The following is a 12,897-nucleotide window of genomic DNA, read 5'->3' as shown; positions in this document are numbered from 1 at the left end:
GACTGAAAAGCAGTGACACTATGTGGATGTTTGAGTCTATAACCATTGAAATAATTTTTAGATTTTGACTAACAAAACGAACTTGTTCTTTCAGTTTTGCATTTTTTCACATTGTATTTAACAAAGTGAGAAACAAAAAAAATAACCAACATAAATCCTCATCAAAAAACCCACGATTTTTATTCCCTAAAAGCAGACATCTTGGTCTTACACTAACTTTTGCAAGTGAAAGTCCTGCTTCCTTCTCAGAAGTGTGGCATATTAAAAGATTTAAAATTACAGCATTTGAGTGCTCACCAGGTGCTTCTGTGTGAAGTAGCAAGTGCAAAGAAGCATTTCATTATCACAGTGCTTCATTATCAGGTGATCCAAACAGAATATCAACACTAAAACACAGTAAACTTTGGAGGAATCCATACCTAAAGTATGTATTACTGACTGTCCTTAGTTGCCTGCAGACTAATCTGATAATTTATAGTTTATGCAAATTATCCTTTTATAAACTATATTTTACTTGAATTACCACCTGAGATGTTGATCCTATATTCCATGTCTTGGCAAGGAATGACTGCATGGATTGCACCGAAAAAATGTCTGCGGCTCCTAGTTATTCTTTAAGAAAGAAGTCTATGCTGCCTCCTGACAGCTGCATATGCTAACACCCAGAGATGGAAAATACATTTAAAAAGTAACCATCAGTTTTCCTGGCGTTTACAATAAAAAGATGCTTTCACCAGCTTTGTTGCTCTCCTCTGGATGCATTCCTGTACCTTAACATCCTTCTTAAATTCTGGGGTCCAGAACTGCAGGTGAGGGTGAGGTTGCACCAATGCTGAATACAGGGGGATAATCAAATCTTTTGATCAACTGGTTATATTCTGCTAACACAGCCCAGGATGCATTTTTTTGTCTTGGCTGTGAAGGCCAATGTTGCTGACTATTATTTAGCCCACTGTCAACCAGCATCTCCAGGTCCCTTTCTGCAGGGCTGCTCTCAAGCCTCTCCTCTCCTAGTTAAGATATTTGCCCAGCATTCTTCCTAGGTGCAGAATCTGACATTTTGACCATTAATCATAGCCCAATGCCCCAATCTGTCTAGATCCTTCTGCCAGGTCTCTTGTCCCTCAAAAGAGTCAAGAGCAGCTCCCAGTTTGGTATCAACAGCAAACTTGCTAAGGGTGTATTCAACCTCTGCTTCCAGATCATTGATAAATGTATCGAACAGAACTGGCCCTAGAACTAAACTTTGAGGAACACTTCTGGTGACTGCTCACCATCCAGATGTAGCCTCATTCACTACACCCCTTCGAGCTCTGCTGTTCAGATAGTTCTTCACTCAGCGCATCATGATCCTGCTGATCCCAGAGCTGGACAGCTTTTCCAGAAGAATGCTGTGAGGGATAGTATAAAAAGCTTTACTAAAATCCAGAAAAACTACATTCGTTACCTTCCCTTCACCTACTAGGCTGGTAACCATATCATAGAAACCAAATTAGTTAAACAGGACCTCCTTTGTGAACCCATGCTGAGTGTGCCTGATGATTGCATTATTCTTTAAATGTGTTTCAATAGTACGAAGTATAATCTTCTCATCAACTTTTCCAGGAACTGAGGTTAGACTAGCAGGTCTGTAGTTCCCTGGGTCTTCCCTCATGCCTTTTTTGTAGATTGGAATAACATTGGCTAGCTGACAGTCAGCAAGGACCTCTGCAGACCCCCAAGATCTCTGGCAGATGATTGAGAGGGGTCCTGCCATAACATCCACTAGCTCCTTTGGTGCTCTAACAACCTATATCAACAATCCTGTTATCGCACTCAGGTTATGACCTTACTCACAGCTTAGTTAATTAGTTCTCTTCTAACACTTTCCAGATGGGAAAAAAATTTCCAATGAGACCAGATTAAAAGATCTCTGGTCTTTAGGAACTTCCCTAATGACAAAACCCAGAAAGATCTTTAAAAAATCAGCTAACAGATCCTTTGCTGAAAGCTGTCATGCTGCTAAATTTAAAATGCTTGGATAGTCACTATATTACATCCCTCCTGATTTCATTAGCTATTAATGGAACACAAAATATTTCATTGCTGCTATAAAGTGTGAGTAAATCATAATACTTGTTTCAAAATATGATACAAAAATGACTTAGTCGTTCCATCCTGTACACTGGATTTTAATTTACATATATGTTAATGTCCAGGCTTCACCACTAAAAGGGTGTATTTTGTTCCTGCTGTATTTAAATTATTTTTATTATTCTTACTTTCTTTTGACCAAATACTGATGCTTAGCAATTTTTTGCTCTTGCTTGTTGCCCATTTTTACTCTTTGCTATCAGTTTCCCCATTTCACCTTCTCTCACTTTCCTTTTTAACCAAGCTGGATATGTAGCTTTCTTTTATAAGAGTTATATATCCCAGGGGAGTCAGCTAAAGCATTCTTAAACATCTAACTTCTGCTATTTTTTCCCAGACAGACTTTGTGCAACTGGTCTTTTTCAGACATGCATTATTGATTTAGGCTGTGCAGATTTGTGTAGATATGAAATCAGATCATGATTTTTACATCTAAGTAACCAGCCCTCTTTTTTTTTATCGACCTCAACAAGCAATTTATTTGTACTTATATGAATAATCTCTAATATGGACTGTCTTTGCTGAACGGAGTATACTGTTTGTATGTTGCTTAAAATGTTTCTGACTGCATTGAATGAAGTAGGAATTCTAGGAGAGAGGGAAAAGATAGGGGAAAAGAGAGTGAAAAATGGGGAAAGTAATGCAACACATTTTTCATATTTCATGTTTTAATTACTCAGGGCCAGAAAGGTCAAGAAGGAGAGGATGGGCCGACAGGATCTCCAAGAATGCCAGAAGTGGAAGACACACAGAAAAAAGACCAAGGACCTCCTGGACCTCCAGGGAAACCTGGACAACATGGTCAGCCTGTGAGTATTTTCTGTCTATTGAAAGCACGCATGTATTTTAGAAAGGGTAATAGTAATTCATCACACATGCATAAAGGGCTGAAACTCTACAGCCTCACACACTGTCATCAGGTGTACTTCTACAAGACGGGGTTTAAGTCCCACCAAATCAATTCAAGAGTGTCATATCTGCTTTGCATGTGCCAAGAGATATACAAGGGCCTGACAAGGCAAACAACTGATGTGCCAATATTGCTAACATTCTTGAAGTGGTTATGCCACGAACTCTTTGGGCAGCCTTTACAGTGCTGCACCACACTCCCAGCTGTCACGTTCAAAACTGCTGGACTTTAGAACTCATATGCTCAATGGCTTCTGTATATCCAGGATGTTTCACACTTCTTATCCTTCTGAACTATCAGCACAAGTGTATCCAGTTAATCAGAGGTGCAAAACAGATCACACTGTGACACAGTATTTGTTACCATTTGTTACCATTCTGATTTCTTATGTTGTCACTGTGTGATGCATCAAGCTATAGTTAATTGCTTTTTTGTTGCTTCTTTGTTACAATGTTTTATTTGCTTTTCTAATAAAGATGTTTTATTTTAGGGTGTTCCTGGCAAAAATGGGTTACCTGTAAGTACTCTTTTATACATACTTTGGTTAACTGAAGAAAAAACCCAACTCTTTTTTTTTTTTTTTTTTTTTTTTTTTAAATGAGACAATCAGCTATTTTGAAGCTTAAGCAGTTAAGTGCTTTCTCCATGTGCCCTCTTTAGAAGGCAGCTCTGGTGTTGTAGTTGACTTCCTCAGGTTGCTGAGAGAGCAGGACCCAGGTTTCTAAGAGCAATTCATTATTTCCCAGTTGCAATGAAAGAGGCATGTCATGCCATAAAGAGCTGTATAAGGAGTCCAGCTCTTGTGAGGTTGTAAGGCTGGCTTTTTAGCTGGGAGAAACTTCAAAAAGGGGACATACTCAGACCCAGACCTCTTCCAGGGCAAGCCAACGCACTTCATTGACCCTTCATAGACACATGCTGTCATGTTTTCTGCTCCTAACTCCAGCTGCTATTAAATTTTCAGATGTACCTCTCACCCCTTAACTCTTGTGCAGTAATTCAGCTGTACCTTCTGCTTCATTCTTCCTGCTTTCCTTTCTCTGTGTTCCTCTATTTTACCCTCTCTTCAGTCACATTTGCTGTCTTCTTCCTGTAATATTCCTTCTTCCCTTCTCCAAATGACTCCCATCCGTAGGTCAGTTCACCATGAGCCACTGACAGATTGCACATGTATTGCACATGTGGTGAGGTATTGCCCAGCAATGCACACAATACCAAATCCCTAGTTGTCATATTCCATGAGTGTCTCAGTTGCTCTTGCGTATCTGTCCTCTGTTGATGCTTTACCACCTGGCTTATTGTGTCCTCATTATCTGTTGCTGCCACTTTGTGCACCTTTCCCCTCTCCAAGACCTTTCCACCTAGAGGCTCTCATCATTATCATGCCTGTTCCTCCATTGTATACTGTCACCCACCACTGCTGTGAACCTCCTCTACATTCCTGCCACCTGCAAGTGAACCACAAATAAAAGGTATATGTTTTAAGGTATTAAATAAATAATTCAATAGTCACTCATAGGATGCATTATTCAGCTCCTGCATGAATGCTGCCTGCATGCATTGGTATGTTCAGAGAAATGTAGCTGGTTTTGCAAATATTTAAGATAAACTCAAGTTATGTGCCATTGGGGTGTTAATGGATAAGAGATTTAAATTTTCTGTATTAACAGAAGTCTGACTGCTTTCAAGCTGAACATTTTTAAAGAAAATTCTATGGAACCAAAATAATGGGGAAATCTTGAATAGAAAACTCTTCAACTGTAATTCAAAAGCTTCAAAACCAATTGTTTTGTCCTTGTAAACAAATACTTGTCAAACAATCCTACTTCCTATCACAGGCATTTTGTTATATGTTGTGAAATGAACAATTGTCCTGTATTTTTATAGATAGTCTTTTGTCCCTGTGCAGCTGGGTTCTGATCTCGCATGTCCCTATGAGACTTTACCATTGGATTGTTGTGGCTTCACTCAGCAATAAAACAACTATGCCCCATATTTATGTTGGTGGTGTGTTTGCCACCTGTCTATAAACTCGGTACTAGTTACTCTGCAAGAAAAATAATAACAGGAGAAAAAAAAAGTTTAGTCTTACAGGTGCATTTTTTTTCCCTAATGTGTTTATATAACCGATTTCTAAAATTGGTATACCCTTGAAACTTGAGCAGTAGGCTCCGTAGTCACAGCTGTCCAGATTACCAAAATGCCATTAAGGAAAAGAGAATTAATTTACCTTCTGTGTTTGTTTTTTGTTTGTTTGTTCTTTTTTTTGTGTTGTTGTTGTTGTTGTTTTGTGTGTTGTGTTGTTGTTTTTTTTTTTTTTTTCCCCAGTGTCCTAACTGAACTAATAAATAACATCACTTTATAAAATCACCGACTATAAAGCTGCTGGGAGTTCTTTCTAGCCAATCACAGAATCACAGAATCACATAGGAAGAGTATATGAATGTTACGTGTAGATTAGATGAACTCAAAGGTTGTTTGGGATTAATTTGACTGGTGAAGTCTAGAATGGAAAATGGGGTGAAATGCATGTAGTACCACATATTCCCTGTCAGATGCATGTCCTCAGGAAGCATCCTATTTGGTAGGAACTGAATATATTCAGCGGGTCAAGTCAAACAGGATTTCAGTAGAAGATGGGAACAAGATAATGCCAATGGGGAGGGCAGGGCAGCAGGGCAGCAGTTAGCAGTAGCATGTTGCAAATATATTAATATCTCACTATTCTCTGTTGACTGTCACTTCTGTATGAAATTAAAAGTAGATTTTTTCCAAGTGTCCATTTTTTCATAGTTTGAAAGTTGTTAGGGAGGAGACAGAATTCCAGCCTGGAATTTACCTGCTGCAAGCATATTCAGCAACTTTGGAATAAATGAAGACTTTCTTATCTCCTTAGATAAGTAAATGTCTAAGAGATAGAACATTTGAAGAGGACTTTGCAGACAGCTGTCACTATTTGTTCTACTGGAACACTGTAGTTTTCAAAATATTTGTCATCAGTAATGTGTGGTCTAGTTGGCCTCCTGTCAAATCTAAATGCAGACTGCTGAGCATTTCTGTCTGTACTCCCCAAACAGACTTGACTACCACTTTGTTGTGGGCAGAGTAGATGTGATGAGAGACACATTCTGTGCACTGCCAGCTGCATAGAGGTGTAAGTCCCATATCTGCTCCCACTGCACAAAACAAGAGTTAGAGTCTAGCACAGTTAAGTCCAGCCGCTGCTGCTAAGTGTACAGCCTGTTTAGCCTGAATAAAAGCTAATATCTAATTAAAAAAAAAAAAATATTTCCTTTTAGGGTAAAGATGGACCTCAGGGGTTGCCAGGACTGAAAGGAAAAGCAGGCCTAAAAGGTGTAAAGGTATGTGTCCTGTTAATAACTGGCAATCAACCTTTTACACTTGGACATGTGGTAATTTGGTACACTCTGAGACAAAAAGGGACATGGGGGTCCTGGTGGACAACAGGATGACCATGAGCCAGCACTGTGCCCTTGTGGCCAGGAAGGCCAATGGCATCCTGGGGTGTATTAGAAGGGGGGTGGTTAGTAGATCGAGAGAGGTCCTCCTTCCCGTCTACTCCGCCCTGGTGAGACCCCATCTAGAATATTGTGTCCAGTTCTGGGCCCCTCAGTTCAAGAAGGACAGGAAACTGCTGGAGAGAGTCCAGTGTAGGGCAACAAAGATGATTAAGGGACTGGAGCATCTCTCTTATGAAGAAAGGCTGAGGGAGCTGGGTCTCTTTAGTTTGGAGAAGAGGAGACTGAGGGGTGACCTTATTAATGTTTATAAATATATAAAGGGTGAGTGCCAGGAGGACAGAGCCAGGCTCTTCTCAGTGGCAAGCAATGATAGGACAAGGGGTAATGGGATCAAGCTGGAACACAAGAGATTCCACTTAAATTTGAGAAAAAACTTCCTCTCAGTGAGGGTGACAGAGCACTGGAACAGGCTGCCCAGGGGGGTTGTGGAGTCTCCTTCACTGGAGACATTCAAAACCCGCCTGGACATGTTCCTGTGCGACCTCACCTAGGCGTTCCTGCTCCAGCAGGGGGATTGGACTAGATGATCTTTTGAGATCCCTTCCAATCCCAAACATACTGTGATACTGTGAAAAAATAATAATAATAGGGAATCACAGTAAGAATTTAAATATCCTGCTGTTCACCCATGAATCTGCATGAAGGGCAGCCATAACAGAATCATAAGGATTTTTCAGGAATATGAAGAAACTTCAGCAGTAGAAAAACTTGGGCTTTCACAGGACAGCTAAAGAAGATATATTTAGCACTTAATAAAAAAAAAAAAAAAGTCAGTTGTTACAAATAATTGCTCTGTGCAACTTACTCCACTGGCTAAGTCATTCAGCAGGGGCAGTGTAATCATATTACCCTTATTAAATGAATATAATTAAGAGCTAAACCATGTGAAGTAACAACTATTATCACTTCTGAGCTAAGATGAACTACAATGGATTAATCTATTATTAAAGGACATGTTGTACACAAAATTGGCATTCATCCAGTTATTCCAAGTGCCAAATTAATAATTCATTTCATCTGTTTACCAAAGCAATTCAGGCTTTATAAATTCACAAATGTAACCCATATAAAGCTCATTTATTCAGATTCAATTTGGAAGGGTTCAGAATAATTTAAAGGTAAAATTAGTCTCCAGTAAAGGTCACAAGACTGCATGGCAAACCACTGTCTCTCTGTCCAGCTGAACAGTCTGTTTGTTGTGATGGACAGATACATTGGGCAAAGGGTTATCATAAACTGAAGAGAAGTGAAGGCATGTTAGGCCTTCAGCTAGGAAGCATCTCAGGTGTAGCATGATGGGGGACACTTTTGCAGTTCCCTGGTGAAAGCAGCACATCTGGGACTGATCTCAGGTACATGATCACAAAAACAGACAACATGGGAGACAAACAGGAGGACTTAGAAGTCCTTGCACAGTTACAGGGCTATCATCTCTCTGAGGTTACAAAGACAGAGTGGGATAGCTCACAACTGGAGTGCTGCAGTGTATGGATACAGGCTCTTCAGGGAAGACAGGCTGGTATGGCAGATTATCAGTAAGATATTAAATCAGTTGGCAGCAGAAATTACAGGTGCCCTGTGCAGGCATTTCAGACCTTTGTGGCAGATCAGCAAGGGCAGTTTGATGGTCTTGTTGAATGAGGAGTCTCTTCGCTTTATCTCTCCATTCCTCCCCACTCCTCATTCTATCATCAACCCTGGACTGCACTGGCAGAGTTTAGCAGCAGAAAGCAGAAGAATCTAGACTAGAGGGGGAAAAATAACAAAAACAAAAAACAAAGAGAAAAATAAATTCCATATTAAGGACTGTGGTATTGGTGGAGGACTTTGTCAGGGTGCTACTTACATCTCCGTTGGTGCTAAAACCTGCAGCATGGATAACAAAATCCCAGAGTCACTGCAGTGGGAAGGCCTCTTTGGAGATTGCCTAGTCCAGCCCTCCTGCTCAAAGCAGAAGCAGCTAGAGCAGGTTGCCCGGCACTGTGTACAGTTCAGTTTTAATATTGCCAAGGGTAGAGATTCTACAACCTCTCTAGGTAACCTGTTCAAGTGCTTGATCACCCTCAAGGTAAATGGAATTTCTTATATTTCAGTTTATGCCCATTCCCTCTTGTCCTTTCCCTGGATACCACTGAGAAGAGTCTGGCTCAGACTTCTTCATTCCCATCCATCACATATATATGCACATTGACAGGATCTCCCCAAAGCTGTCTTTTCTCTGGGCTAAATTGTTTAATCTGTATCATCCTCCCTTCGTAAGTCAGAAGCTATAGTCCTTCAGTTGTCTTTGTGGCCTTTAACTGGGCCCACTTCAGTATGCCCCTGCCTTGCTTGTACTGGGAAGCCCAAACCTGGACACAGCACTTCAGATGAGTTGCGTAGAAGGATAACCTCCCTCAGCCTGTTGGCAATGCAACAATTGGTGCATGGTATCATCTAAGTGTTCTGTGGTTCAGGCACTGAAAGAAGTGATTGTGATACCACCAACAACTTCAGTGCCATTAATCTCACTTGTAAAATATTACAGCAGTTCTAGATACATTTTAACAGTAGTATACTCTAAGTAATGTGTCATAACTCATTGTGCTGTTAAAGTCCAAGATAGTCTAGGCTAAGGTTACCAAAGCTAGAAGACTAGCATGCACTGCTTTATAACAGCCATGTACCTCAAACTGTCACTTCTCTAATAGGTCCTTTAAAATGACTACTGAGTTTGTAAGTGGATGTAACTGCTATGGCTTATGTGTCATTCCATACTATAAACTGACAAGTAAATACTATGACACTTGTCATTATGGCATTATGAAATGATTTTTCCTTCCTTTCTGTATTCAGGTCTCAAACCTCTATCGTATTTTTATATAATGCCAAAATATGTAACCAATGCAATCACTTTCCAACAGAGATGGATTTTCAACAGCACTTCACAAACAGCTCAGTGCTTCTAAAATAAATCACACAAAACTCACTGAGAATAGTAACATACGGTTTCTAGGTTTTACTATTAATAATAATTCTATATATAATATTAATAACTAAGTATACATAGATCTTGGTATAACTCAAAGGCAAAGTACAGTTCAAGTAAAAATATTCTGCAACAAATGAGTTAACAAGGTCTTGAGTGATGAGCAATAGATTTTGGGAATATATGTTAGAGTAGTTGACTGTTTGGACAACACTGTGTCCAGAGAACAGCACTTCACTGTATTGTGAGAGAGGCAAACTGGTTTTGCCCCAGGGCTACGTGAACTCAAGAGCCTGCCAACCCACCATTCCCTTGCATGACTGGACTGCACAGCAGGGTGAAACACTGGCTGTTCTGCTCTTGGAGAGCCATCACTGGGACAGTGATATGCAGGAATAATACCTCCTCCTAAGCTTGATAACATGTGGCACAGCAGTCTCTGAGGAAAAAAGGTACTGTCTTTCATAGCCCCACTGGTGGCAGAGATTCACACTTTCTTTTGAGCTGGCACTTTGTGTCTACAATATCCGTCAATCCTTCACAACATGTCAACATACTCTTCAGCCTTTCTATGATTTTTCCTAAAACCCTTGAGCAGGAGTAGAATCTCTAAACATAGCCTAGCAGTTGCACAGGTGTTGGTAGCCCATGATTATCTATAACCCTCTCTCCCCATTTGGCTAGTTCTCTGCATTCTTCTCTCCTGATACAGAGCTGATGCAGATGCCTTCCCTCTCTGTGGTCACTTGCCAGGAGACTCCTTTGGTTCTTCTACACTGTGGAACTACTATAGCTCCTCGAGCAAAGGTTCAGTTTTGCCTATATGTTTGTCAATCACACAGTGAAAAGGCTGAAAAAAATTACGTTAATGTCATTCGACAATTAGCTTCCCATATTTCCTGCAAATCTGCATTGGTCATTCTTGTGGCCAGAGTAATTTCCAGAATGCTTGGTACTGACATAAATAATCCATGTTAGTAAATAATAAAATCAGTCAGACTGCTTTTGATGAAAACAAAGCAAATGGAAAACTTTTCAAGATAATAGTTTTTTACATTTTTTCTACTTATAAGAAAAGTGCAAATTAGCAAAAGAAGCTTTATATTGAAGCTGTTGAAGCTGAAACTATTGTTGGATAACTATTTTGATCTCCAGCAAGAAGTGCTACATCTACACTGCCAAATGAAACAGGCCCAGGAACTAACTGAATTGCTGATCATTCAGACCTGCAAGCACGGTCCCCAACAATATCTTGGCCCATGTCAAATAGACTCCTCTCAGATAATGCCTCAGCATTGTTCAGGGGTAGCAATGGCTGTTAATTGTTCCCAGCGTGCTGCAAGATTGTGCATATGTTGGCTCTGCTCATTCTACATGCTCCCCCAGTGTTATCTCAACAGGCTTCTTACTTTCAACTACTCATCGTGCTGATGGGTTGCAGTATAGTTCTCATGTTATCAAAATTACACAAAAACTCCATGCTCAAAATATTAGCTTTGAACATAAAGGGCTAAAAGGAGGCCTGGGGCCAAGTACCTAAGTCCTGTGACCACAGTCTTTTCTACCTGACCTCAGGGACAAAGAATGGTCTCCAGACTTGTTAATTCCAATCAGTGTGATTTCCTAGGACCTGTTATGTTGGCAGGGTGAGCAAAGCTTAAAGAATTTATCTATGCAAACAAAAAATTCAAATCTGTTATGGTTTATAAAGACAGTCAGCACTTTTTCAGAATAATATTTAAATTTGAGGAACAGTAGCAGTATCCACCTGCCTGTTTCTGTTTCTTCTCACTGAAACTGGAAAGCTGGGAATGAATGGGATGCTACCTATCAGTGGAGAGTGGGTCTGTCCCTTTGTTGCTGTGGTCCTTGTTTAGTGCAGAGATACAACCATGAGGTGCTCCTTGGGAATGGATAAAAATAGGCTTCCTAGACATGACTGTGATCCAAGTGTGAGAGCTGTTTGTTGTTGTTGTTGTTGTTTTTTTTCCTTATAATACACACAAAGTGGAAGAAACTTCATGAGAACAGGCACAAAACACTGACAGAACTAATGTAATAGTCACTGGAAAAAAGCAAAGGATATGTTAAAATTAATGAAGAATATCTCTAAATTAACATACTGTCTGACAGTGAGAACAGCCCCAAATTAATTAAACACATTCTCTGTCAATGTGAATGAAGTATTATTATAGGAACCATTTGACAAAGCCACAGGGAACAAAGAAAAGCAGTAATACTTGTATCTAGTGAATTCTGAAGCATGAAGAACAAGTGACCAAGAGGCAGGTAAATTTTTTTCCTGCTATGTGACTGAATATATTAATTTAGAGAACATAATTAAAGTGTTCATAAAAACAGATAACAAATTGGCAGGTTAGAGGGTAAAGCATAGATCAGTAGAGGTTGGCTAACAGTGTCAGTTATGTCGCTGTGATTTCTACCCCTTTAAGAAAGCCCAGTGCAACCAGTCTGGTTTCTGTCCTCCTGGTGGAAGGAGGTTGCACTTTGCAGCTCTGCAGTGTCAGGGTGGGTGGGTAGGAATCTGTGCTACATGAAAGCACTGGTAGGGGGAAGGCTGAGCTTTTCACTCCTCATGTTGTGAGAAACTCTCAGGTATGAGCAGTTATATTGCTCTTTCTTTTCACTCCTCATGGTATAAGAAACTCTGAGGTATGAGCAGTTATGTTGCTCTTTCTTCCCCTCTAAATGGACATGTGTCCTGAAACCAGGATCACCATGTAGGAAGAATGTCCAAATTGGACATTGAGGAACTCCTCAGAACAGTGAATTATGGTTATTGAATGCCAGGGAGGGAGAGGATGACACTGTATTTTCTCTTGGCATTCCCTCTGTCAGAAGTATCAGGTAAAAACAAGAGGGATCAATCACTGTTAGAGCTATACAAGATCTCAGAAAAGGAAATTAAATGAGTGCCCATCGTTTGATGAAAACAACGTACATATTAAGCAATCATAATGGTGTTGTCTGCCAGTTATTTATGATCTGCCAGTTATTTAAATATGAAACATTATTGTCCCCATTTTAGGGGTTGCAGAGGCGCATCCTTCTCTCAAAAGAGTTTAAAACACAAGGGCCAAATCCTGCTTAGTGAGTTCTCCAGAAAAAGGCACATATAGAGTTGAGAATGAAAAGTTACATTGTAAAAGACTTCCAACTTAAGATTTAAAAAGTTGAGACAGAACCTCAACTCTTGACTTGAGTGAAAAATACTGGAGTTGAGCAGAAAAATCAAGAAAAGGTGTAAATATCTTAAGCAGAAACACCTGAAACTAGTCTCAGCAAAATGTCAGAGATGATATAAAAAAGCCAAAGAAGAAGAG

At 40.0% G+C, this 12,897-nt stretch overlaps 1 protein-coding gene across 4 annotated transcripts in view; it reads left to right on the top strand.

Annotated features, from left to right (window-relative positions):
• COL15A1 (collagen type XV alpha 1 chain) overlaps positions 1-12,897 on the top strand; it is a 134,032-nt gene that overhangs the window by 54,066 nt on the left and 67,069 nt on the right. For 3 of the 4 annotated variants that reach the window (XM_082044083.1, XM_082044081.1, XM_082044080.1), the window contains exons 8-10: positions 2,814-2,942; positions 3,534-3,560; positions 6,343-6,405. In XM_082044083.1, the coding sequence (XP_081900209.1) occupies positions 2,814-2,942; positions 3,534-3,560; positions 6,343-6,405 (219 nt within the window). The remainder of the gene's footprint in view (positions 1-2,813; positions 2,943-3,533; positions 3,561-6,342; positions 6,406-12,897) is intronic. The other variant, XM_082044082.1, reaches the window with a different exon arrangement.

The sequence above is a fragment of the Streptopelia decaocto genome, assembly GCF_964273445.1.
Source record: "Streptopelia decaocto genome assembly, chromosome: 2".
In the NCBI taxonomy this organism is placed as follows: Eukaryota; Metazoa; Chordata; class Aves; order Columbiformes; family Columbidae; genus Streptopelia; species Streptopelia decaocto.
Note: the sequence above shows the minus strand (reverse complement) of the source record. Positions and strands in the feature narration are given on the sequence as shown.